General features: G+C 53.3%; 1 protein-coding gene and 1 pseudogene across 2 annotated transcripts in view; both read right to left on the bottom strand.

The window, feature by feature from the left end:
• Positions 1 to 1,061: 1,061 nt before the first annotated feature.
• Positions 1,062 to 25,070, bottom strand: part of CAPZB (capping protein (actin filament) muscle Z-line, beta) — a 146,419-nt gene continuing 122,410 nt past the window's right edge. The window contains exons 5-9 of one of the 2 annotated variants that reach the window (XM_011934022.1): positions 19,364 to 19,505; positions 18,577 to 18,693; positions 7,379 to 7,444; positions 6,555 to 6,631; positions 1,062 to 1,909 (exon numbers count right to left, since the gene is read on the bottom strand). In XM_011934022.1, the coding sequence (XP_011789412.1) occupies positions 1,822 to 1,909; positions 6,555 to 6,631; positions 7,379 to 7,444; positions 18,577 to 18,693; positions 19,364 to 19,505 (490 nt within the window). In that variant the 3' untranslated portion in view covers positions 1,062 to 1,821. The remainder of the gene's footprint in view (positions 1,910 to 6,554; positions 6,632 to 7,378; positions 7,445 to 18,576; positions 18,694 to 19,363; positions 19,506 to 25,070) is intronic. The other variant, XM_011934023.1, reaches the window with a different exon arrangement.
• On the bottom strand, positions 14,643 to 15,718 carry LOC105506017 (annotated as a pseudogene).

The following is a 25,070-nucleotide window of genomic DNA, read 5'->3' as shown; positions in this document are numbered from 1 at the left end:
ATAAAACTTCCGCATGAAAGAAAATGAAAAGCAAAACGTTCGCTTTTCCAGCCCCTTCTGTGTGCCAGGCGCCTTGCTAACGTGACCCGGGAGGCTGCAGCACCCGTGTGCCCATGGGGAATGGCTCGCTGGGTGCGTCTCCTCATGGCCCATGGCTGGAGCCTGCTTGTGTTCTCCACCTGGCACTAGAACTCAGGGGGCAGGGGCCTCTCTGCTCTGTGTGTGCCATGGTACTTGCACTCCATAAAGATACTGCATCGGCCGGGCGCCGTGGCTCACGCCTGTAATCCCCAGCACTTTGGGAGGCTGAGGCGGGCGGGTCACCTGAGATCGGGAGTTCGAGACCAGCCTGACCAACATGGAGAAACCCCATCTCTACTATAAATATAAAATTAGCTGGCCATGGTGGCACATGCCTGTAATGCCAGCCACTGAGGAGGCTGAGGCAGAAGAATCGCTTGAACCCGGGAGCGGAGGTTGCGGTGAGCCAAGATTGCGCCATTGCACTCCAGCCTGTGCAACAAGAGTGAAACTCCGTCTCAAAAAAAAAAGGTGCTGCATCAGACCCAGGAGCTGGGGAACTCAAACAGATGGGCTGGCCAGGATGTGGAGCCTGCTGATTGGCCACGGACAGACGGGGGTTGGTCTCGGCGGGGACTTTGAGATTTGCTTCAGATCTTCCCTGGGGCATTTTGGAGAGGAGAAGGCAGACTCTGGCTCTGTGCTCTGTGCGGCCTTGGCTGAATTACTGCAACTGAGCCTCCGCTGCCTCACATTTGCACTAGGCACAGTGGGAAGGCGGTGGGAGGCGTGTGGGGCAGCGCCAGAACACAGTGTTTGCTGGTGCCTGTGGCCTCCAACAGCAGAGAGCAGAAAGGGACAGGGACCCTGCACCTCATCACATGCCCGGTGTGTTTTCAGGGCGGCGGGGCTGGGGACCGGACACTTCCTTGCTGCTGTGAGCAGGGCCCACACACGTCCCCGCTTGGAGCCAGCGCGCAGCCAGGGCCACATGCGCTTGGAAAGTGAGGCCGGCGAGAAGGAATACAGAAGGCCAGCGCTAACTGCGTCCCAGTTTCTTTTTTATTAATTTTTTTTCTTTTTTTTTTTTTTAAGTATGGAGGCTCAAGTATAAGATGTAGATTTTTTTTCTTTAGCTTTACAAAAAAACAAAATAAAACAAAAACCTCCTTTTGCATTCCATAGAAATTGACAGAAAAGCACCTGGCCGGAAGAGGGGAACGGTCGGCGGCCCCCCCCCCCAGCCCCCACCCCGCGGCCTCCGTGGGACGGGCGAGTCTGCGCAGGACGGCACCGAGGGCCACCTCTGCTCCCAGAGCTGTCCCCTGTCCCCACGACCCCCAACCCCAAGCAACTCCCAAACACACACGGAATAAGATTTCCAGTTTTTCTTCTCTCTTTCACACACCACAGTTAGTTCATAAAATTTTTTTGTTTTACATTTTTTACACCAATGTAACAAAAAGGTGGGAAGGAAGGGAGGCTGGCAGACAGTGGATTTTATGCCTATAAATGGGGGGACGGGGAGGAAGACAGGGGGCCCGGGTGAACAAAAACCACGTGGTCTCTATGGAAATGTGGAGAGAGCTGAGAGCGAGGTGTGGCGGAAGCAGGCTCGGAGCCGGAGGGGGGTGGCTATCGGCTTTATTCTCAGGGAGAGATGGCGCTGTGCAGTCAATGATGCAGCTGTTATGTGACCTGTTGGGGAGGGAAGGGACGAGGGGAGGGAGCAGAAAACGAGTTTTCTAAGAAAGGAATCTAACGAGTGCACGGCGTGTCTGGTTAGCATGAAGCAGAGGTTTAGCATTGCTGCTTTCTCTTCAAAGCCTCCACCAGGTCATTCTTCAGAGCTTCTTGTTTTGATTTGTCTGCAAAAGTCTGCACAGACCTGCAAGGGAGGAAAGGCGTTATCAGCAGATTGAACAGGGATTGGTGAGGCGGTGGGGGCCTGGGGGCCTGGGGGCCACCATGCCAGTGCCTGGCTGGTTTGCTGCATGGACCCACCTCCTGGGGTGAGGCTCTGGGTCACTGGGCTGGGCATCTGCCCCTCTCAGAGAGGAGTGAAGGGGCACATGGCCGAGACCTGCACCCTCTGCACCTTGCCAGGCCCTGTGGGGGTGGCATATGGCTTACATGGACAGGTGCTCATCTCTGCCCCTGGCCGCCGGTGACCCGGCCACAGTCACTGGAACCCTAAGTTCACTCCTCTGTGTGTAGATCCCCATGTCACCCTAAGCCACAAGGTGGCTTCTGGGCTTCCAAGCACAATGGAACAAAGCCCCTCTGCTTCAGAACGGCTACCCTGGGTTGCTGGCTGGGGACTCAGGCCAGGGGCTAAGACGTGAGGGCTCTGGGGCCATATAAAAGCTCCTCTATAAAAGCTTTTCCCTTGCCCAGGCCCTGCCCAGCAGAAGAGCCTCATTCCTCACCCCACAAGTGCAAGGTGCAGCGTTACCCCACCCCTGGCAGTGGGTAGGAACCAGTGTCTCTGTTTCTGAGCACACCGTGTTCAAGGCTCACGCAGCAGGTGCTTCAGGCCTCTGCTGTGAGGTACCATCCGCTGTTAACTTGGCCCAGAAAACCCCTCAGCCTGGACGGCAAAGGGCAGCACAGGAAAGCCAAGTGCCCCTGGGATCCCTGCTGTCAAATTCTGGATTTGTGGGGAAACGTTCAAGGTGACTGCATTCACGTATGTGTGGGGACACTCATCAACAAAGCCAGAAACAATGAAGGCTTGTGGAGATTTCATAGTCTACAAAACGCCTTTCACATATATTATCTCATTTAATTCTTATGGGCATCCTGGGGTAGTCTCAACTATCAACCCAGCCAGATGTGGTGGCTCAAGCCTGTAATCCCAGCACTTTGGAAGGCCAAGGCGGGAGGATCATTTAAGGCCAGGAGTTCGAGACCAGCCTGGGCAACACAGTGAGACCCCATCTCTACAACAACAAAAAAGAGCAAAGTCAAGGCTTAAAAAAAAAAAAAGCTATCAATCCAATTTACAGATCCGAAAACTGAGGCCCAGAGGAATGTCCACTAGCAATTCTTTGATCATTTTGTCAAATTTACCCAACATATTGGTTAGGCAACGACTTCCTAAATGTGGGTTTTATAACAGTTTAGAAGCAGTGGAAAGAGTGGGTAGAGGGCTGCCCAAGAGTGCTACGGAGGGTGCACTCAGCCGGACTCTCACATTTGATTCACACCAGCCATGGGAAGGAAGAATCAGAAAAATCAGTCCCCAAATGCAAAAATGGGTAAATAGAAGTGAAGCAGGGCCCAGGAGAAGCAACAGCACCCAGATTGAGTTCCGGCTACTGAATCCCTACAAGTCACAGGAAGAGCCCTCAAAATACTCAGCAGGTGCCACAGACAAGACCTGGAAGCAAGCTGTATACAACTGAAAAAACTCCCAGGAGAAACGCAGACATTTGGTTCATGCTGGGGAACTGCACGTTTCTGAGTATCTTCCCAGGACTGTCCCTGGCTCTGCGGCGGCCAAAGGCATCAGCCCTCAAGACCCTCAGGCTCCAAATCTCAGCCGATTCCCCAGGGGCTTCTTGCCAAGCTCACAGCGGGAGGTCAACATGGCCAGCAGGAGATGCGGTGGGCAAAGCAGCAGCGCACAAGACCCCTAGCCTGAGTGGTCACTGGCTCTTCTGGGAAGGAAGAGCCAAGCCCATCAGGTCTTGGCTGGACTGCGCAAAGGAGAAAGTTCCAGAGCCAGAATCAAGTTAGACACAGGAAGTTAGAAGTGAAATGGTGGAAGGCGGAAGGAGCAGGGGGCTCATTTAAGGGACAGAGCTTGGGAAGGTCACGGCCAAGCACCCTCGAATCAGCGCTTGGAGACAGAGCTCGCCTCTGTGGGAGGGAGGAGTCGTCCCGAGCAGACCTGGCTGTCAGGGTTTCTACGCCAGGACGCCCCCAGTGGGCGGCCAGGTAACTGCACCATCACAGTGTACCTTAAAAAGGGTTTTTTCTCAGTGCCACGGTGGAAATGCCTGATGGCCCCACTGTGAGGCTGACCGGAGTCTTGGGCCTTAAGTTGGCACACACAGACTAGACTGGTGCACTTAAGTCCCACGGCCTCGGAAAAGCAGCTCCGCCTGGTCTTCTAAGTGCCTGACTCCCAGCTCCACCTTGGAAAGCCTGCTGCACCCCTTCTGGGGTGGACCTTCAGTGTGGAGCCCCTGGACCTGGACTCTGCAGCCCCAGCTGGGGCAGGGTTCCAAATGCCTTCTTTTACAGACAAGTTTCCCTCCTGCTCTCTAGGGATGCTGCCTCCTCCCCTACATCTGGATCTGTCACAAGCTCAAGTCATGGTTCTTGGCCATTACCAACAAGCAAGACTATTTTCCTTTCCATCCGCGGAACCTGTTTAAAGGAACAGCTGCAGCTCGTTAGGGGCGGAAGGTTATGCTGGTTGAGGCCGAGTCGGCACTGGGCGTCCAGGCAGCTCCAGCAGAGCATCGGGGCCGGCCCGGGTGGAGTCCAGCCCTGACTCTGCCCTCCAACCCCAGAGACTCAGAGATCAGAGCGTGAGGTCACCCCTTCCAAGCCAGCTAGCCCTGGACAGCCAATGTGCCGCTGAGCAGCGGCTTATTTGGCTTCTGGGATCCCTGCACCAGCATCAGAGACCCCTCTGAAGCATGGGGAGTGGACGGCACGCAGACCCCTGCCCTGGGGACAGTCAGGCCGGTGCACACAAGTGGCTGCTGCTGGAGAGGCAGCATCCGTCCCTTGGCCTGGGCTTTTTCAGAAGCAAAAGCCAAAAAATCAGCCGTCTTCCCCACACCCACCCTCCGCCCAGAGTGGAAAGCGCGCACACGTGATAGGTGCCGTGTTACACGGGGCCGCGGCTACACGGGAATGCGGCTGCGCACCGGCCGGGAGCACACGTGGGGGTTAGTGGTGTTTTAAATGGCCGCGCAGCAGCAGCCGGACCCGCAGGGTCTCGGCGGGTTGGTGAGTCCTGTTTTAGTGGGGAGGGTCTCGCGGCTCTCAGGCAGGGTACCTGGATCGGCTTAATTATCAGGCTGGATGTAGATCTGGCGCTGGGTCAGCACTTGAGAGAGCTCCCTCTGCAACTGCTTAAACTTTTGGTTGTCAGGGATAGCATCAATAGATCTACAGAGAGTGTTCAAGATGAGTGGAGTGGGAGGGAAGAGAACCACCAGAAGCCAGGAACGCAGGGGGCCACAGCTGAGGAGGAAATTCAGGGAGACCCACGAGGCGGAAGGGGGGTGCTGCGGCGGCTCTGGGCTGTAGAGTGGTATCACCGCTGCAGAGGCCCACGCTGGCGGTGGCCGTGGTTTTCAGGGGCTCGCCACCACCACCCATAGGCTCTTCCGCTTCTCTCCCCCACTTCCCAGCCACTGCCTGGGGACTGTGTAGGTTGGCTGGGCGGGAAAGTTCGTTTGGTGTATTGGGCAGTGGCTGCAGGTGGCAGGCCTAACACCAGGGACCACTGGGCTCTGACCCTGTCACAGGTCATGAAGACCAAACCTCCCCCAGGTGGGCAGGAGATCAGAAGACCAGGGTCCAAAGAGGAGGACTCCGCTGTTTTAAAACTGTAAAGCAGGCAACTGAAATCTGTCACCCACCCCAGTCCATGAGCTAGTGCAGCAACAGAATTGCAACCTGGCTCTCCTCTGGGCTGGGCTATGAGAGCTACGTCACGGCAGTGGGTGAGAGGGCTGGCTGCTAAGGGCATAGCATGGCCCGACTCACATGGTGCTGCTGGACTGCAGAGCGTGTTCTAGATTCACCATCTCAGCCAACCCTGCCTCCTCGATCAGACAAGGGCCTCTTCGAGGAGTGCCAGAGGCCACACAGCTCAGGATGACAGAGCTTAGGGGAGATCCCAGCCTCCTGACTCCAAGGCCAGTGCTCACTCCACAGCTGTCTACTGCCCCCAGCTGGGCTCTGGCCTCATGTCAGAGGCCTGCCTCCTGCTTTGTCCACCATGGACCTGGAGGGTCCAAAGAGCCCCCAGCTTTTGTTCAGGCTGACACTGCAGAGCCGAGGGCACGAGGTGGGTGGGACGGTGCAGGACACTGGCCACTGGTAGCAGAGCCCTGGCAGAGGACGTCAGAGAGGCCGGGGGCCCCATCTGCACATTGTGCTCTGATGTCTCGGAAAGCAGGCCAGCCAGAGATGGCCGGGCTGCCTGGGATGTAGTGTCATGGCTCCCCTAGGCCCAGGCTGGAGGGGCTGGGCAGATTTCTGAGTGGGGACTGACAAACTGCAGGGCTGAGGAGGCTCTGGGGGCAAGGGTACCAATGGCTGCTAGGGTGAACGTGCCCCAGAAAACAAAGGGTACAGGTAGGGACCGACAGCTGCTACTGAGAGTGCAGATGACACACCAGGACTTTACTTTCCAAAATCACCATAATGATCATCCTAGAAGAGGGGCACTGCAGCCTAAACATGAGAAAACCGAGGCCCAAGACCACACAGCTAGTAACTGGCAGAGCCAGGGTTCAAATCCCTCTTTCTGCTTCTAAAGCATGTGCTTTCTGGTACATTACCTCAGCCCATTGACGATATCCTTTGTTTTTCCAAAGTAGATCTCGTTCAGCGTACTTCTGATTTTATTTTCCATGTCCTGGAAGGGAGGTCGGTCAGCGCCTTGGCAAATGGTCAGGAACCCGGAGACCAATGCCCTCTCTCCACCCGCCAGCCCTGCAGTCCCCACTGTGGCCACTGGAGGGCGGCACACACCTGCTCTGGGGCACGGGTGAGCAAGCTCCAGGCTGCCAAGACCCCACCTGCCATCTCTGCTCCAGGCGCCTTCCCGTCCTCAGGAAGGGAGGAAGCCAGTACCCAGGTATTGGCGGCCAACTCTGCCCATGCCTGGGAGCCGGTCTAAACCACATCACCACCCCTCAGACTCCCCACTAATTTTGTGAACAATTCTGTGAAACCGGAGAGCACCTCCCTGCCTTCCCAAACAACGTGGTGACAGGAGGGCCAAGGCAGCCGCAACTGAAGCCACGCCAGGGCCCACTGGCATTTCTGGGATCTGCTTCCTCTCCCAGCGCAGGGCCCTGTTCACACCCAGGCGATCAGGGGTGACTAGACCGAGTGCGCCCCAGAGCCAGCGCCTGAGCAGAGTCTTCTGGGAGCCCGGGTCGGGGGGTGGAGCAGGAGGTGGCCCTGAAGCCACAGCCTGCTGGCATCCAAATCAGAGGCTCCGAAAATATGAGGCCAGGGCAAAACCCAAGCAGCGCTCTGCCGGCTGCTGTGGAGCTGGGAGAAAGCAGCAGAGAAGGACGCCAGCACAGCGGTGCCGGGGGTGCAGTGTCACTGCCATGGGCCAACACAGGAGCCAGCCAGAGCCCCGGCCACTCACCTCTACCAGGCGCCCGATGTTGGCTATGTGTGGGGAGCAGTCACCCACAGTTTCATCTTTCTCCATCTGCAAAAGACAGAAACATTCCAAGTCAGAGAAAGCCGGGGCTTTCTGAGAAAGGCAGACAGCCCAGCCCATCTCCACAGTCTGCAAAGAGCCTATTGTTCCCACCGTGGAGCCAGCTGCAGGTATGACAAGGCCACTTTTGCAGCCTGGGAACTGAAGCACAAACCGACTTCAGTTTCAGACCATAAAGAGCCCAGCTGGCAGAAGCCCAGAGCCCCCACTTCCAAGGGAGAAGATTTTGCTGCTGCCCGTGGTAGAGCAGGCAGATGCCCAGAACCACAGCAGGCAGGGCAAAGGCAGAGGCTCTTGACAGACTCCGGCTCACCCGAGCCAACTGGAGAAGACTCGCTCGGTTTGTCTTCAGGCCTCTACTGGCAGGCCCAGGCCCAGGCCAGGCCGTCCACCCCGGGTTCAGGGCCTGACACTGCAGGGGAAGCTCCCGGGCTGCTGCTGCGCCCTGACGCTCCCAAATGGTGGCTTTGGGGTGCCATCTGCTGCAGTCTCACGGGGAGGGACAGATAACCTCTGACGGAGACTCCAGGCCACAGGGATTAAGTGGCTCACCCTAGTCACGCAGGTGGCAATGGCAGAGGCTGGGTCAAACCCTTCCTCGCGCCAGGGCCCGTTTATTCTACTCTGTGAGGGGAGTTTGAGCAAGAGTCTCAATACAGACTGAGGTTATGAGGGGGGCGGCAGCACTCAAGCCCCATCTCCTCTTCCCAAGCCCAGGAAGAACTGGCTCTGACCCAATCATCTCAACTTGGAGGAGGGAGGAAACGGAGGCAGGTTAGGGAAGAAGGAATTCGGCACTTTCCCGCCAATTTTTTCTTATCTGAAGCCTTATTTCCCTGACAAGAATATAAATTCTTTAAGGAGAGATGTGCCTGTCTCATAACTCACAGGGTGCCTGGAAGAGTGCTAGGCACATAAATGCTCAATGTTACTACACTGAAAGTAAGAATGTGTAGCTACCATGACCGATGTTGTTGAAATAAAATGTGGAAGCTGAAATAAATAATCAAGAAAGAGGAAGAAAAGAACAGCATCAGAAAGGGTAGAGTTCAAAATGAGTTCAGGCCTATAGAAGGAAAACCAGCAAAAGGCGGGTTCCTCTCTTTGGAACCAGGAAACAGGGTGGAGGCTGAGGGGAGATACTGTCTCAGAGGGTACGGGCTCTGTTGCTTCTCCTCATCAAGGAGATTGACTTTCAGGCTGCGAAAGGTGGAACCAACCTGGTTAAGGGGGTGAGCAGAGGGCAGGAAAGAACCAAGTCACTTTAAACAACCAGGCTTGCAGGGTTGGGGCAGACCTGACCTGTGACTGCGATCTTTGACACTGGGGGGCGGCAGTGGCTGACCTGACTTTTGTCTATTTTTTTTTTTTTTTCTTTTTGAGACGGATTTTCACTCTTGTTGCCCAGGCTGGAGTGCAATGGCGCAATCTCGGCTCACTGCAACCTCTGCCTCCCGGGTTCAAGTGATTCTCCTGCCACAGCCTCCCCAGTAGCTGGGATTACAGGTGCCCGCCAACATGCCTGGCTTTCCTTTTTTTTTTTTTGTATTTTTAGTTGAGATGGGGTTTTGCCATGTTGGCCAGGCTGGTCTTGAACTTCTGACCTCAGGTGATACACCTGCCTCGGCCTCCCAAAGTGCTGGGATTACAGGTGTGAGCCATTGCGCCTGGCCGACCCGACTTTTGTCAAAAAAGAAAGAATGGCCTCTGCAAGGAAACGCTAGCTCAAAACTGATCCAGACAACAATTTGTGATGGGATCATTAAAATCATCTGCTGGCACATTTTAAAGTCAGAGATCACGAGGAGCTAGCCAGGCTCACTATGAACAAGCTCTGCACGAGAATACTTCTTTTCCTGTTTCGGTGGGGATGCTGGGCTGGAAGAAAACACAACTACTTAAATAGGGTTGCATCCTTCTGGCAAGTTCTCGTCGACCATCCTGCACCTGTGGCTGAGAGGAAGGGGAGGATGGAGCCTCTGCCGATAGGGGTGGGGACCCGGGCACAGTTCCACAGCCCCGTCGCCCACCCCTGCCCACTCCCCTCCACACCTGGTCAGGGTCAGCTCACTGGCAATACCGAGCCACCAAAAACAGAACGATTTGTGCACTGCATATATTATGGGGCACCCTGTGGCAGTTTTTGCATGCCCTTGGTCAACTTGTTTGTCCAGGACTTAAGTAAAGGCCCGGCTGAGAGAATGACCAGCTTCCTATCGACTGTGTCAAGGGTTTAGATGGTCACAGGGTTAATACAGAACCCGGAAACCTGGGCTAGCTACAGAAGGAAACTGAAGCTTAAAGATGCAAGAATCATACAGCACTGTTAGATTCCAACGCCTTTGCTCTTCCTACTTCACCATGCCAGTTAAATGTACCGGGGCAAATTCAAGTCAGATATTTAGGCTCAAGGGTGCATTTCATGGAGTACAAAATGGAGAACTGCTGACCTGCAAACAGTTCCTATGAAGAGACTTGTGGTTTTTAGATAATTTCAAGCTTGACAAGGATGAGATGTGGCTACTAGGAAAGCTTTGGTGCAACTTTAAGGTGCATAAATGACAGTATTCCTCGTGCCCAGATAAGGGGAGGCGTTCCCATCCCATCGCGTGATGAAGACACTGCAGTTGCCAGCTCCCACCGCTTGCTTGAGAAGGTAGTGGTTCCCCTCTGTTCTGTCCTGGCCTGGCTACATCTGCAGGGCTGGATTCAGTTTAGGGAACCTTTTTTTTTTTTTAAGAGACAAGGTCTTGCTACGTTGCCCAGGCTGGACAGGAACTCCTGCAATCCCCCCACACAGCTGGAACTACAGGCGCGTGCCACCGTACCCTGCTAAGGCACCGGGTTTTACAAGTTTTCAATGAGTTAGAGCTCATCTGCTTAAAAGGTCCGAACACCCTGACACCAAGAAATGGAAAAGAACTAGGGCTATCCAGGCCTCAGGGGGGACAGCGGGGAGATGTGTGTGGGTTAAGGGAGACCCAAGAGAATCTGGCAGGGCTCTGAAGACCTGCTGTCTTCCAGGGAAACAGATCCAACCTATGTCGCTGCAGATGGCAGAGGGGGGACCGAGCAGTGAGAGAACATCATGGCTCACTGGGCTAGACTCGGTCTGTTCTGATAGAGCTGTCCCTGACAGGCATCTGCTCACAAAGTAATGTGGTCCAGGAGACCGACGGGTCTGAGAAAGCGGATGGCATCTGACAAGGAGGGGGTCTAGGTGGGGGCAACAGTCCAGAACCTGCTGCCTCCCAAGTCATAACAGTAAATCTCTGCAGAAAAAAAGACACCTGGTTCTGGCAAGACTGTTTTGCTCAGGGCTAGTGGAAAAGAGGGAGAGAAATGCTAGAAAGACCAGCTTCTCTGCTCCCATCTGTCCTGGCACACTCTGGTGAGTCATCCTGAGGAATCTCGACCCTCAGACTCCAGGGGGTCTCCATAAAACAGGAGTAGTGAGTGCCCATGAACTGGAGACTGACAGTTCTCATTTCAGGTCTAATAAACACATCACCCATGGCGGCACTGGAGCATCTGCTGGAACATCATCTTTATTTGCCACTAGCAAAACCCTGGTGCCAAGATGATGGGGTGGGCTGTCTGTTGAACAGGAGCTGGGGAACACCCTCAGGAGGGAGGGGGCTCCATCCACCCATCTTCAAAAAGAACTTTTGCATGCTGGCCCCCGGGGACTGTGTGTTCTCCCTGATGTGGAGGTGGTTACTGTGCCCAGGCTCAGGGCTGGGTGGAGTCAGCTCTGCGGGCAGAGAAGCCTGGGGGTCGGATGGAAATGAATGAGGTCCTTCCAGCAAATCAGAGTCTCTCCTCCTCCCCAGCTCCATGTGGACAGCAGCTTTCCGGCCACCCTAGGGAAGGAATGAGGGTTTGGGGCTCACTGTGGGCCCCATTTTAAATGGGCACCAACAGCCCAAAGTGAGGCCTGGGCCATCGGCAAAGGTCCTGGGTCATCTGGGCAAGTCCAGTCACATCAGCAATTTGGCCTCTTCCTTCCTTATCTTTGTGTTTCAGAATCAAGAGCCATCTTTCAACAAACAGGCCAAACCCCATGGCCACCAAAGCTAGAAGAGGTTGGGTGGAGGAGAAGGCTTGCAGTGTGCAGCACTGTCCCCAGGAACAACAGACTGATTCCCCAGAACACAGGGGGCCTCAGCCCGTGGTAGGGAGGCTGAGCCCACGTAAATGGCCATGCAGGGGCTGGAGAGGGAAGGAGAAAGGCACCTGGGGAGTGAGGGGCACAGGGCTCGGCGCACCCGGCCGTATTTCCACAGGCCTCTCACCCACCCCTGCTCACTCCCCTCCACACCAGGTCAGGGTCAGCTCGCTCGCAATACCAACCCACCAAAAATAGAACCATTTGTGCAATGCATATATTATTACATCCTTATAAAAGTGGCTGCCAGAAGGAAAACATTTTTATGTGCTGTGGCTGCACAGATGTTCCACAAGGTGGTTCCAATGGAGTTTGAAGCCAGAGCTTGGCCCGCGTGTCCCCAGCAGGCACCTCTCCCCCTCCCCATGGCCCTAACACAGGCAAGCGTTTGGAAGCCAGAAGCCTTTCCCCCAGAGGGGATATATTACACCTCCCACTGCCACGCGGCATCTTCTAGCATGACCCAGAGGGCGCGGCCCTAAGGCGTGGGCCCCACTCAACAGCTCTGAGGCCCCACAGCTCCTGTGCTACAGCCCGAGAGGAAAGGGCCTGGACCAGGCCTCCATTTCCTTGCCTTCACCTTGCACTAAATAAACAAATGTACACAAAAGGCCTAGAGCGGGGCCTGCCAGGATGGCAGCTCTCACCGGCTGTCCAAGCACAGCTCCATCCCCAGGACTCTTCTGGCCCCTGGTGTCCTCCTGGTCGCCACACTGTGCTGTGGGTCGGAGGCCAGGAGCCGGTGTGCAGCCAGGCCAGACGATGCTGGTCAGATGGGCTCCCAGGGAAAGTTAGGGTTGCCCAGTTTAGGAAAATTTTGAATCTAGAATTGTACATGTTCTAAAAGTCTCTCCTTGCAAGATATGTGGTAGTAGCAGTAAAAGTTATTGTTTGTATTTTTATTTTTGAGACAGGGTCTGGTTGTGTTGCCCAGGCTGGAGTGCAGTGTTGTCATCACGGCACACTGCAACCTCTGCCTCCCAGGTTCAGGCCATCCTCCCACCTCAGCCTCCTGAGTAGCTGGGACTACACGTACATGCTGCCTCACCTGGCTAATTTCTGTATTTTTTGTAGAGACGAGGTCTTACTTTGTTGCCCAGGCCAGTCTCAAACTCTTGAGCTCAAGTGATCTGCCTGCCTTGGCCTCCCAGTGTTGGGATTACAGGCATGAGTCACCGCGCCTGGCAAAGTTATTATTTATTGAGCATAAAACTGTGTGTAAAAATACTTTTTTATTTCTACTTTACAATGATCTTTCCTTTATTTTTGAGATGGAGTCTCGCTCTGTCACCCAGGATGGAGTGCAGTGGCGCGATCTCAGCTCACTGCAACCTCTGCCTCCCAGGTTCAAGCGATTCTCCTGCCTTAGCCTTCTGAGTAGCTGGGATTACAGGTGCGCGCCACCATGTCCAGCTAATTTTTGTATTTTTAGTACAGATGGGGTTTCACCATGTTGGTCAGGCTGATCTTGAACTCTTGACCTCGTGATCCACCTGCCTCGTGATATACCTGCCTCAGCCTCCCAAAGTGCTGAGATTACAGGCATGAGCCACTGTGCCCAATTTTTTTTTTTTAAATAAAATTTGTTTATTATGTTTTTTAGAGACAGGATCTTGCTCTGCTGCCCAGGCTGGAAAGCAATGGTGCAATCATAGCTCACTATAACCTCAAACTCCTGGGCTCAAGTGATCCTCCCATCTCTGCCTTCCAAGAAGCTGGGACCACAGGTGCCGCCCCACCCGGATAATTTTTTGGTTTTTTGGGAGGGGGGAAGGGGTGGGGCACAGGGCAACTGTTGTCCAGGTTGATCTCGAACCCTGGGCCAAGCAATCTTCTTGCCTCAGCCTCTCAAAGTGCTGGAACTATTATCTTTGAAAATGAGCACTATCAACACTGAGCTTCAAAGAGGGGGAGGTCTGTCTAGGCCACAGAGCTGGAAAGTTCCCGGGCTAGGATCCGAACCAAGGTCTGGGTGATCCTGAAACCTGCTTCCTTTTATGAGATCTCTCTGCTGGCTCAATTTCATCTACATCCTTTACCAGAAAACTGAAGGACAAACCACAATCCAGGGCTCAGAAAACCTGAGCAGGGTCCATCCCTGCCTCAGCCCCCTCCTGCCAGGGATCTCCAGTCCCTTCCTTTCCGGTTTCCGCCCTTCACAGCATGGGATGGTTGTGGGGAGCCTGTCTCAGGCCAGCTTTCCTTCCCAGCCAGGCACTAGTCACTCCACCCCAGGTCATCTGACAAAAACCCAGCCGCCCCTCGAAGCTGTGCTGCTCAAGCATCTCCACCCCCGAACCCAGGCAACCCCACGGGATACGAGGAGCATGTGTGCAGCTGCAGCCAGGCCTCCCCAGCGAGCGTGCACTCCTGGAACTGCCAAGCTGGGCCCAGCCCACCCTTTGTTCCCTGCATCTGGACGGGCAATGGGCTTCTTCCCTGTGACAAAAACATACTGCCTGGACTAACTGCCAAACACGAGTCAAAGAGGATGTTCCTGCTAGGATACACAGGCAAGTGCCTCTGCCAGGGTTTTACTGCCTCAAGATATATTGGGGGTGTCTACTGCTGAGTGGGGAGAGAGGGCTCACTAGCCAATGACCCGCCTGATCTCCCCACTCACCAAAACATTCCACCTTCATTTCTAAATATTTAGAAGCTGAGAAAATATCAAACGAACATCTGCAGGGCCCTTCCCCGGATGGGAAACCTTGGATCTCTTTCCAGAGATTTACAGTTTCGCCTCTTTCCCACGTCTCTGCTGTCACACGGAAGAAGTGACCTCTCAGTACAACTTCCTTTTCAACCTCTTGGAACTTAGGGCTTGCAACCTTTTTTCACTTGCTCTACAACCTTCGCATGGGGGCCCATGTGGCAGTGTGCTAGAGGGTACCTTCTGCCCGCCCTTCCTCACACGCATCCCCAAGTCTTGGCAGGAAGGTACGATCTGGCTGGCTTGCGGCTCACCTTCTCTCCGACAGTCCCACTGCTGCGGGAATTTGCTAGAAGACTAGTTATTTACCTTGTCTTCTAGTTGATGTCCCTGAGAAACATCTTTTGGTGGTTGGAGGTGGGAGAAATAAAAGGTAAAATGACGGAGGCAGGGCTGGGTGGAGGGAGCGCTGCCTGGTCTGGCTGTGGTCTGGCTGTGTTCTGGCTGGCGGGCAGGCGCAGCTCAGGCCCTCCCACCTCTGTCACACGTGCCCAGGAGAGTGGCGCTCTGCCCTGGTCACTGGCCTACCATCAGCCACCTACACTGGGATATGAGTAGGCCCAGGGCATACCCTGATGTGCCCATGGAAGGGACCCATGCAAGATGCCAGCAAGCCGAAGCTGGCGGCCTTCTCCAGATGGGCCATGGGAAACAGGAAGATGAGGGTGCCCCCAGGACCACACACAGGGAAGGGCAGCTACTGCTGCCAGGGTGAGGCAGGCTGGGCCACACGACCCTGGGAAAGCTGGGGACCCACAGAGCCTTGCTGAGGGTGCTGATGCTGGCTGGGATGGCTTTTGGGGCTAGGACCTGGCACTGTGGGCCTGGGGAGATGGCTCCAAAATCAAGCAGCCTTCCTTCCTGACATGTGGGGCAAGGGCATGTGAGCGTGGGTGACCTGGATGAGGCCAAGTTTCCAGAGGAAAAACTCAGGCCCAGGTTGCTGTGAGGACTGTGAAAGGAGGAACTCGAGTGAGGGGGCTCTCATCTGACGCCCATCTCATATCTTGGTCGTCCAGCCCCTGCCCACTCCACTCCAGAATGCCTCCCAGCCTGCCCTTCTTCCCCTGCCCTTCTCTGTTTCCACCCTTGCTACCTCCTGTCTCAGATGGACACTAGCTTCATCACATACCTCTCTGCTGCAGGGCTGTCCCCTCCAACCCTCCCAGGGTTGCCTGATCCAGGCCCTTGTCATCTCTCTCCTGGATGACTCTAACAGCTTCCCTCTGACCACCCATCCCCCAAGCCCACTGGCAGAACCACCTTCTGGAAACGCAAATCCCGTCAGATCACTGGACTCCCTAGAAACCTCAAAGACCCCCTGACAGCCTCTGGCAGTGAATGTACCCCAGTGGCCAAGTGGCCTCCAGCAGGAGACCATCCTGAAAGATAAAGGCACACCTGCAGGAGGGGCCCAGAGGGCAGCACTGCTCAGCACACGTCTAGGGAGCCCTGACCCCATGTGGGGCTCTGCAGGGTTGGTCCCGCTTGCTTCTGAGGCCACAGGTCCACTGCAGCTGCTCAGGCCGGCTGCTGAGACAGTGTGCCGTCTACACGGAGCCGACTGCTCCATGCACTTCCATCTGACAGTTTATTTAGCAGTCGCTGAATGGCAGGCACAGAGGATGAATCGAGACCACAATAGCTGTGGTGTGGTAGAAAGTAGCATATTTTTTTTTCTCACCAGGCAAATCTGGGTTCACATCCTGGCTTTGCGTCTTACTGGTTAAGTTATATGGGCAAATTATTTAAGTTTGAGCCTCAGTTTCCTCACCTATTAAACGAGAATAACCTGACCTTGGTTACGATCTAATCCAAGGGGACAGCTTGCAAACCACGCGTGTTCATGCTACCACCGATCCGCTCACCTCTCCCGGAACCCTTCGACTCCCACCCAAGCAAGCACAGCCATTCTTCCAAGGCTCCTCTGGACCCGGAGCCAAGCTCTGCAACCCTCAATCCCCTGTTTGCTCAGAAGCTGTGCATCATTAACTTAGATTTGTCTACCTCGTTGCAATCCCTCCCCTTTCTGCAGTTACTTACATTGGAACCCAGCCCCAGCTTTAATGCACCTCAAATGAATGATGCGATCAGCCGTTAGAATGATGGCAGAGCATGAATTTCCTCATTAAAGCCCCTAGAGCAAAAGGCAATGCAAACAAGGTCCGAAGCCCTGGCCAAGGTGTGCTGAGGACAGGCACTCATCAGGCCTGGGTTGAGCTTGGCAGGAGACACTGCTCACGGCAAGCCGGAACCAGACTCTGGCCATGGGCTGACAGCTTTGATTTAAACTATTAGGAGGGCTGAGGATTAAATATTTGTCCAGGTCACTGTAAACCGGGTGGAATTATCAACAGCCTGGAGTGGTAAGTGATGCAGGAAGCAGTCTCTGGATACAGATTCAGGATTTTCCACCCACTCCCCAGCCCCAGGTGGCAGGATGTGGGCGAGTCAGGCTGCAGGGGAGCTGGCTGCTGGGGATTTGGCTGCTCCTCCCCAGCGAATGGCCCCTGGAAGACAGGAGTCCACTTCCATGCAAAAAGGCTAACCACCACCCCCTCCCCCCAACCCTGTGAGCACTACTGAGTAGTTCCGGGATGGCACCGCGATATCCCTGCTCAGACGCCAAAAAGAGGACCCCAACATCCCTTCTGGTCTCCAGCCCCTCGGACACAAGAGAGGCAGCGGAGCTTCTATAGGTGGAGGGAGGCTCCCAGGTGTGATGGCTGACATTCACCTTGCATCACTATTTTTTAAATGCATGTAGATGTTGTTGTAACTAGTAGAATACAAATTCACTTAAAAGGTTTACTATACTGGGCTGGGTGTGCTGGCTTATCCCTGTAATCCCAGCACTTTGGGAGGCCGAGGTGGACGGATCACTTGAGGTCAGGAGTTCGAGACCAGCCTGGCCAACATGGTGAACTCCCACCTCTACTAAAAATACAAAAAAACGAGCTAGGCATGGTGGTACACGCCTGTAGTCCCAGCTACTCGGGAGGCTGAAGCAGGAGAATCGCTTGAACCCGGGAGGCAGAGATTGCAGTGAGCCGAGATCACACCACTGCATTCCAGCCTGGGTGACAGAGCAAGACTCTGTCTCAAAAAAAAAAAAAAAAGATTTACTACATTGATCCTTTCAGTCATATTTTTTCTATCCACAGCTATCGACAGCATAATTATCTTACTGAAAGATATCTCTGATGTTAAAAGGAATGCTCAGTGGAAAGTCAGGGACTACTGGAACCGAGAATTCCATTGCATCCTTGCAGAAAGTGGCGCCCCTCTGAGGCTCTCAAAGCTGTGCCGTTTCTGCCAATACCGACTTCTCCAAAGGCAAAGTGGGGTCCTTGTGAAACCCAGTTGTGCACCTGGTCTATGCTTTCTCTTCCCCCTTTACGCCAAGCATCTTGTGGCCCTGCACCAGCACAAGATTAAGGCCTTCTCTTGGGATGGGAATGTAAAGGGTCCTGAACATGGACCCTTACACAAGGTTCTTAAACCCAGCTAGATGCTTATGGGAGCATCTAAGGTAGAAGGGGAGGCAAGTTTGCTCAGGGAAGGCAGTACCTTCCAGTCCAAGTCCAAGTTTGCCTTAGACAAAACCTGGGAACATCGTCATGGAGAAGGGTTGCTAGAGACACCCAAACAAAAGATGGATAACAGACAGGCATCCAGTAGGGCACTTCTTAAATTCCAATGTGCACACACATTACCTGGAGAATTTTGTGAAAATAGAGATCCTGATATGCTAGGTCTGGGGGGGGTCTGACATTTCTGCCTTTCTGACAAGCTCTGTGGTGATGCTGATGCTGGTCCTTGGACTAGGCTGAGGGCAGCAAGGTGCAGACACTCTGAGCTCAGGTAAGCAGCTCCCAGAGAGCTGGCCTGACTCATGGGCTGGGCATGGTCACAGAGAAGGCAAACAGAGCCAAGCACCACTTCTCACAGCACAACATGAGCCGAAGCATGGGGATGTGCGGTGCCCTGAGGAGTAAGGAGGAGCCACGCCAGCACCTGACCTCCCTTAGCAGGAGGCCAGCAGAGTGTCAGCAGCTATGGGCAACCTTGCACAGCCCAGAGAGCTTTCATTTGAAAATGCGAAGCCCTACTTAGATGGTGGATTTATAGCTGGATGAACATGCTTACCCTAGGGCACCTGCTCACTCATCTCTGCAGGTCAGCGCTGAGGCCAGCACCTGTGGGCACTGGCAACTGGCTATGAGTGGGTAACTCTACCTGTCTGGTAAGGCTGCCTCCAAGGTTCATGGTGCCAGAGCCGGATTTGTTGGTCTGCAGCCACAGCATCACCGTGGAGGTCAACTTGTAATGGGCGGTGCGGCCGCTGGATTTCTCCTGGAAGGACAAGACAGAGATCTGTTGAGCTGAGGGAGAGCCTGAAGTGGCCCCTTGAATTCAGGGTCATCCTAACATCTCCCTTCCTAGGTCATTATCACAATATTACCCTTTTTTAAATTGGAGACAAAGTCTTGCTCTGTCACCCAGGCTGGAGTGCAGTGGTGTGATCTCAACTCACTGCAGCCTCCACCTCCCAGGTTCAAGCGATTCTCCTGCCTCAGCCTCCCAAGTAGCTGGGATTACAGGCACCTGCCACTAAGCCTGGCTAATTTTCTTTGTGTTTTTGGTAGAGGTGGGATTTCACCATGTTGGCCAGGCTGGTCTTGAACTCCTGACCTCCGGTGATCTGCCTGCCTCAGCCTCCCAAACTGCTGGGATTACAGGCGTGAGCCACCGCACCCGGCCTCACAATATTATCTTTCTTATAAAATCCCAACTGGTTTTTAAAGGGACATTTGTAATTGTGTATTTCTTTTGGGAACTTATTCATCAATGACTACTGCAATCTTGACTTATCTTTATCCAAATGGCTTGGAGGCATTTCTCAGAATTAGGGGTTCAGAGATCACAGCATCCCCCTCACTGCATCTGCTAGAGAGCAGCGCGGCACTGTTTGGTGTGATTCTGTACTTAGTGGCCCCGGCCACCAGCTGCTGGGAGGCGGTACCTGCACTTCTACCACGTGGATGGAATCCCAGCAGCCTTTGATCTTCTTTGATCCATCTCCAGCCTTCTTTATGAGGATCACTCCAGCAAAGCCATGATCCAGATCCCAGAGGTAGACAGATGAGACGCCGCCTTCAAAATACCTGCAGGAAACAGGCCAATGTGCCTGTTAGATGCTAAAGGACAGATCATCAGCCTGGGTCCCAGGCTGTTGCTCAGCAAAGATTCTGGGATTTGGGGTCCTCCCTGCAACAGTTATGGGTGCCGATCCTTGGGTGTGTTCTGATCGTTCTCTGGATCGGGGAGGGGGTGCAGCATTCTTGGGGGTGTAGTAGGTTTAGGCATCATAAAGATGAACTTGAGTTTGGGCTCTGCCACCTCCTCTAGCTTTGTGGTCTTTGGCTTACTGGACCTCTCTAGGCATCACACTCCTCCCAGATAAAGAACGCAGCACGAGTGACATCCAATGACAATCCGTGCAGGCCATGACTACTGGAGTGACCACGGTTGTTCAATATTTCTGTCTTTTGGGTTACGGGGCAGATGAGAAAATACTGCAACAAACTCCCTACACGCTGATCCCTCCTGGGCCTGGCAGACCAGGGCTCCGGCTGGTCTTTCGGAGCAACTTCCTACAAAGCGCTAGCCGGGAATGAAGGGCTCAGTCTCTTCAAGGAGACAGGGCTTCCTCCTCAAATCCAAGTCAATACAAAAACATCTCTCTCTCTCTCTTTTTTTTTTTTTTGAGTTGAAGTCTGTCTCCCAGGCCAGAGTGCAGTGGCACCATCTCGGCTCACTGCAACCTCCACCTCCCAGGTTCAAACGATTCTCCTGCCTCAGCCTCCTGAGTAGCTGGGATTACAGGTGTGCACCACTGTGCCCGGCTAATTTCTGTATTTTTAGTAGAGATGGGGTTTCGCCGTGTTGGCCAGGCTGGTCTCAAGTGATCCACTGCGTCTGGCCCAGAAACATTTCTAATTATGATCAAATGGAAGAGGGATTTCTAATTATGATCAAATGGAAGAGGGAACGAAAAGGTTAGATGAGAAATGGGAATCAGTCTGGGATCCCAAACCCGACAGACCCAGGTCAACTACTGTGGCTGGCTGGGGCTGCCGTGACCAGAGGTGAGGGGAGGAGTCAGCTGATGGGAACTGCAAATGCTGGTGATAACCAGCGAAATCTCATTTCTTGTGGCGAAAGTCTGTAGCCTCTCCGACCCCAATTAAGCCCCAAAAAGAGAAATCTCATCTCTGCTGATAACCAATGACACTGTGAGCAATCTCATCTCTCATGGTGAGCACATCTTTATCAGAAAGTTTGGGGCCTCTCTGACCTCTATTAAGTCCCAAAGCCCTGGTGCGGCAGGCGTATTCTGGGAGCACACCGCCCTCAGCCCTGGATAGCTGGGAAGGTGGGCCCAGGCTTGGGAGTCAGACGGACCCAACGACACCTCTAGCACGCCCAGCCCCAGCTATGAGCTATGCTCATGCACATATGCGTCCAACTGTTTACTAAGGGACCAGTGGCGTGAACATGGACTTGAGGGACTTAATCTACTTTCTATGGCTGTTGAGAGACAAACAATTAGGAAAAGTAGACACCTACCAAACGGTTAATGTAAAATTAAGTACTAGAAATTAACATGTATCTGTAGATTATGTCTCACCAAAGCTATTATATAATAAAAAATACACACGGTAAATGTGAATATTTACAGAATGTGGGTGATGGGTATACAAGAATTCTCTGTACTTTTTTTTTTTTTTTTTTTGCAATTTGACAGTAAGTCATACTGTTCCACACTAAAAAACTTTTGTGAAAAATCAGTACGCGAATACACCAGAGTGTAAGGTAACTAAGAGACCATCAGACCAAGGAAGCAAAGCATCCTCCCAGGAGAATGAGGGTGCCCTGGCTGGTCTGCCCTCACTCCAACCCTCAGACCTGCGGAAAATCCAGGGGGCTGATACTCAGGTGGGCTACCCTTGGCCCCGCCCCGAGGGCTCCCTCAGGCAGGCTGCAGCCAGCCCCTGCGGCAGGACCACATCCTGTCCCGTTCCCTCTGTGGCACTACCTGCTGTGATTAAGCTATCAAACCGAATACACCACGGTGCGTCCACAGGCGAGTCTGCAGGAGGGCAGATGAGGGCAGGGCTGCCTGGCTAACACAAGTGCCACTCAGGGAACACCTGTGGGATGGATGTGTCAGGTGCCAGATGCTAAGCTCATCATTGGTCAAACTGCACAGGGTGGGGAAGGGTCTGGCTCTGGCAAGGTGTAGCACAGGCATCCTTTCCTTCGAGAGGAAAAGGACCACTGGATGAAGAGACACACCTGTGGGGCTCAGAGCCCACTGCTGGCAGAGGTGACGTCCAGGACACCGGCCAATACTGGCACTCAGAGACCCCACTCCAGAAGATCATTTCCTTTATTCCAGTCTGTCTCCAAACTCTCCCTTCTTGGGGCAAGGCGAGCTAAGCAGATGAGTGTTTTGGTCCAGGGCCCAAGGCCCCATCTGCCTCCACAGGGCCCTCCTGGTCTGGACCGACCCCATACAGAGTTGGAGAGATCAGGCCATTCTGGAATATTCCCGGAACACCTGGAGAGGGACTGACCGCCCCTGCCGGACCTGAGGTTTAGCAGGGCTCAGATGACTGGCGGCATGGGCTCCGTGAGCCTTTCTGGCTTCTTCTCCCGGATTCCTGCAGGTTAACTTACGAGGCGCATCAACACTACCGAGAGAAGAGCAACTCAGAACAGACCTGCTAATACCCTTCCTGTTGGCGACAGATGGCTTGGTTCTAGCACACGGTTTTCCCTTTTAGCCACCTTACAGGGAGAGCAGCCCCACATCAAAAGAGGGGGAAGAAAAACAAACAAAAAAACCCCACTTTGCTGGCAAAAAGGATGAGCCAATAATTCCTTCTTTCCTTTGGCCATTCTGGAAAGAAGGCTTGCGGCTCAGGGGCATTTCATCCTTCCGGAAGCTCCTTCACAGGTCCACGCAGACCTGCGGTGCTGTGCCCACCCAAGGCTTGCTCTCCTCTGTGTACTGGGACACTGGGGAGAGGCAGGTCAGGCTGCCCTGGAGGGGAACCAGGAGAAATCCCGATGGCCTGACACTGTCGACACCCTCCGGCAACCAGTTCAAAAGCACCAGGTGGCCCACGGCTGCTTCCCCTCAGTCCCATCCCTGAGCGTTCCGTTTCTTCCAGAAAAATAAAACAACCGCATTAAAGTTTTATAGGGTGGAACTGGCCGTTTCCACTCCAACGTCCCACCCCGTGGCCTGGCTCCCACTACAGGCAGCTTCTCCTTGGCGGGCCACAGTGACCAGGTCTAAAGTTTCAAATGCTGGAGCCAGGGGAGGTAAAAATACAAGCTCAATTGTGACCTCCTTGTGGGGTTACTATTCTTTTACCCACAATTTTAAAACTTACTGCAGGAACATTATTGTTTTTTAAAAAAGGAAATCTGAAAATTAGCCCACAATACCATAAATCAACTTATCCCATAAATCTGATTTTTCCAAATTCCCTTCCAGTCCAGATGCATTTTTATATAACCGTAAGCACAGCAAGAGTACCATGCTGAATTCAGCTTTTTACACTTGGCACAGAATCATTAGCATTTTTCCATGGAGCCGCACGATCTCCATAATCATTTTTAACAGCAAGGATAGTATTCAGTCGGACAGTATCCTAATTTACCGTTGATCTGACTTTTAATAAAGAAACAACGGCGACAGAGTTAGAGGTGGCGTGGTTGGTCTCTCGCTTTGAATCTGTTCCCTCTCTGAATCGGGGTGCTCCAACTGAGGTGAGTCAGACGTGCTGAGACCTGGCCTCTGCAGGTACAGCTCAGACACTACAATAATTCAAGAATGGGCTTGCATTCCATTCGCCAAAAGGCATCTCCAGGGACTGGAGCAGCCACAAGTCTCAACCTGACATTCCGAGACAAAGGGAGCAGAGGATTGCACGGTTAGAAAGGCTTGTTTCAGAATCGCCCAGAAGCACCAACCTCTCCTGCGAGTGCTGTCAGGACAGCTCTGGGACCTTCAGGTGGGAGGTGACTGCAGGGCGCACGGGCAGCGCCCCCACTACTTGGTTTATGGCTCTGCTCTGCGCGTGAAGCATTAATTAAAGAGGGACCACAACACGTTTTTGAAAATTTATTTCTTACCTACTGTACTTTGATCATAATGACATGAAACAAGGAAAAAAATAATTTTTATGTGGTTTGCATTTATGAGTTTTTACATAAAGGCTTTTGTGGGTATTTTAAGAATGTGCTAAAACGTTGTCTGAAACCACATAAAGCCATCTGAGGAGTCGCCCGCCAGAACTAACAGCACACACATGGAAGCACTTTAACTGGCCTTTGTATATTTAATGAGTCAAATAGTATTAATATTGTTTAAATGCTAACATGCTATTTCAATAAGGTGGCTCTACCATCGCCCGAGACTCACTCTCAGGCCTTGCACATCCATGTGAGTGAATGATCAAATGTGGCCAAGCGCTGAGAGCAGGCTGCAGAGGAATTCACCCGCCCTGCCTTGGCCCCTGTCCATGCCTGATAATTTCAAAATCCCCCAACTCTGCAGGGAGGGAAGAATGGGCCCAGGACTCACTACCACAGCTCAGCTGATTTGGGCTCAAGAGGAAAAGCCCAGAGAGTCCCTGCAGTGAAGTCTCTGGTCAAGGAGGCAGAAGGGAGAGCTTTTTATTTTATTTTTTTGAGACAGAGTCTCGCTCTGTCGCCTAGGCTGGAGTGCAGTGGCATGACCTCAGCTCACTGTGACTTCCACCTCCCGGGTTCAATTGATTCTCCTGCTTCAGCCTCCCAAGTAGCAGGGATTCCAGGGGTCTGCCACCACGCCTGGATAATTATTGTTTCTTGTTTTTTTTTTTTTTGAGATAGAGTTTTGCTCTTGTTGCCTAGGCTGGAGTGCAATGGCACGATCTTGGCTCACTACAACCTCTGACTCCCAGGTTCAAGCAATTCTCCTGCCTCAGCCTCCCAAGTAGCTGGGATTACAGGCATGCACCATCACGCCTGCCTAATTTTGTATTTTTAGTAGAGACGGAGTTTCTCCATGTCGAGGCTGGTCTCGAACTCCTGACCTCAGGTGATCTGCCACCTCGGCCTCCCAAAGTGCTGGAATTACAGGCATGAGCCACCGCGCCTGGTCTAATTATTGTATTTTTAGTAGAGACGGGGTCTCACTATGTTGCCCAGGCTGGTCTCTGACTCCTGGCCTCAAGTGATCCACCAGCCTCGGTCTTCACTTAGTGTTGGGATTATATAGGCGTGAGCCACCGTGCCTGATCAAGAACCTCTTTTAAACATGCAGGCCTAGGACCAGGCACAGTGGCTCACATCTGTAATCCTAGCACTTTGGGAGGCCGTGGTGGGAGGACTGCTTGAGCCCAGGAGTTCGAGATCAGCCTCTATAAAAAAAGAAAGAAGAAAGAAAAAAACAAACCGTGAAGGCCCAAAGAGAAAAGCATGGGCTTTTCCTAGGCTTCTTTCCTAAATGGAAAGCCAGGCAGCACGGGGAGCACAGGGCTGAAATCAATACCCACAGTCAAGAGGCTGAACGACACGCTCAAATCAGGGCTCCCCAGTGGCCAGGACAACACAGGGACTAGCTTGCAAAGACTGCGGAGAAGTCTGCTTAGACAACTGTTGAACCATGA

Source organism: Colobus angolensis, unplaced genomic scaffold, assembly GCF_000951035.1.
Source record: "Colobus angolensis palliatus isolate OR3802 unplaced genomic scaffold, Cang.pa_1.0 Scaffold130, whole genome shotgun sequence".
Lineage (NCBI taxonomy): Eukaryota > Metazoa > Chordata > Mammalia > Primates > Cercopithecidae > Colobus > Colobus angolensis.
This window is presented reverse-complemented; position numbering and strand designations above follow the sequence as displayed.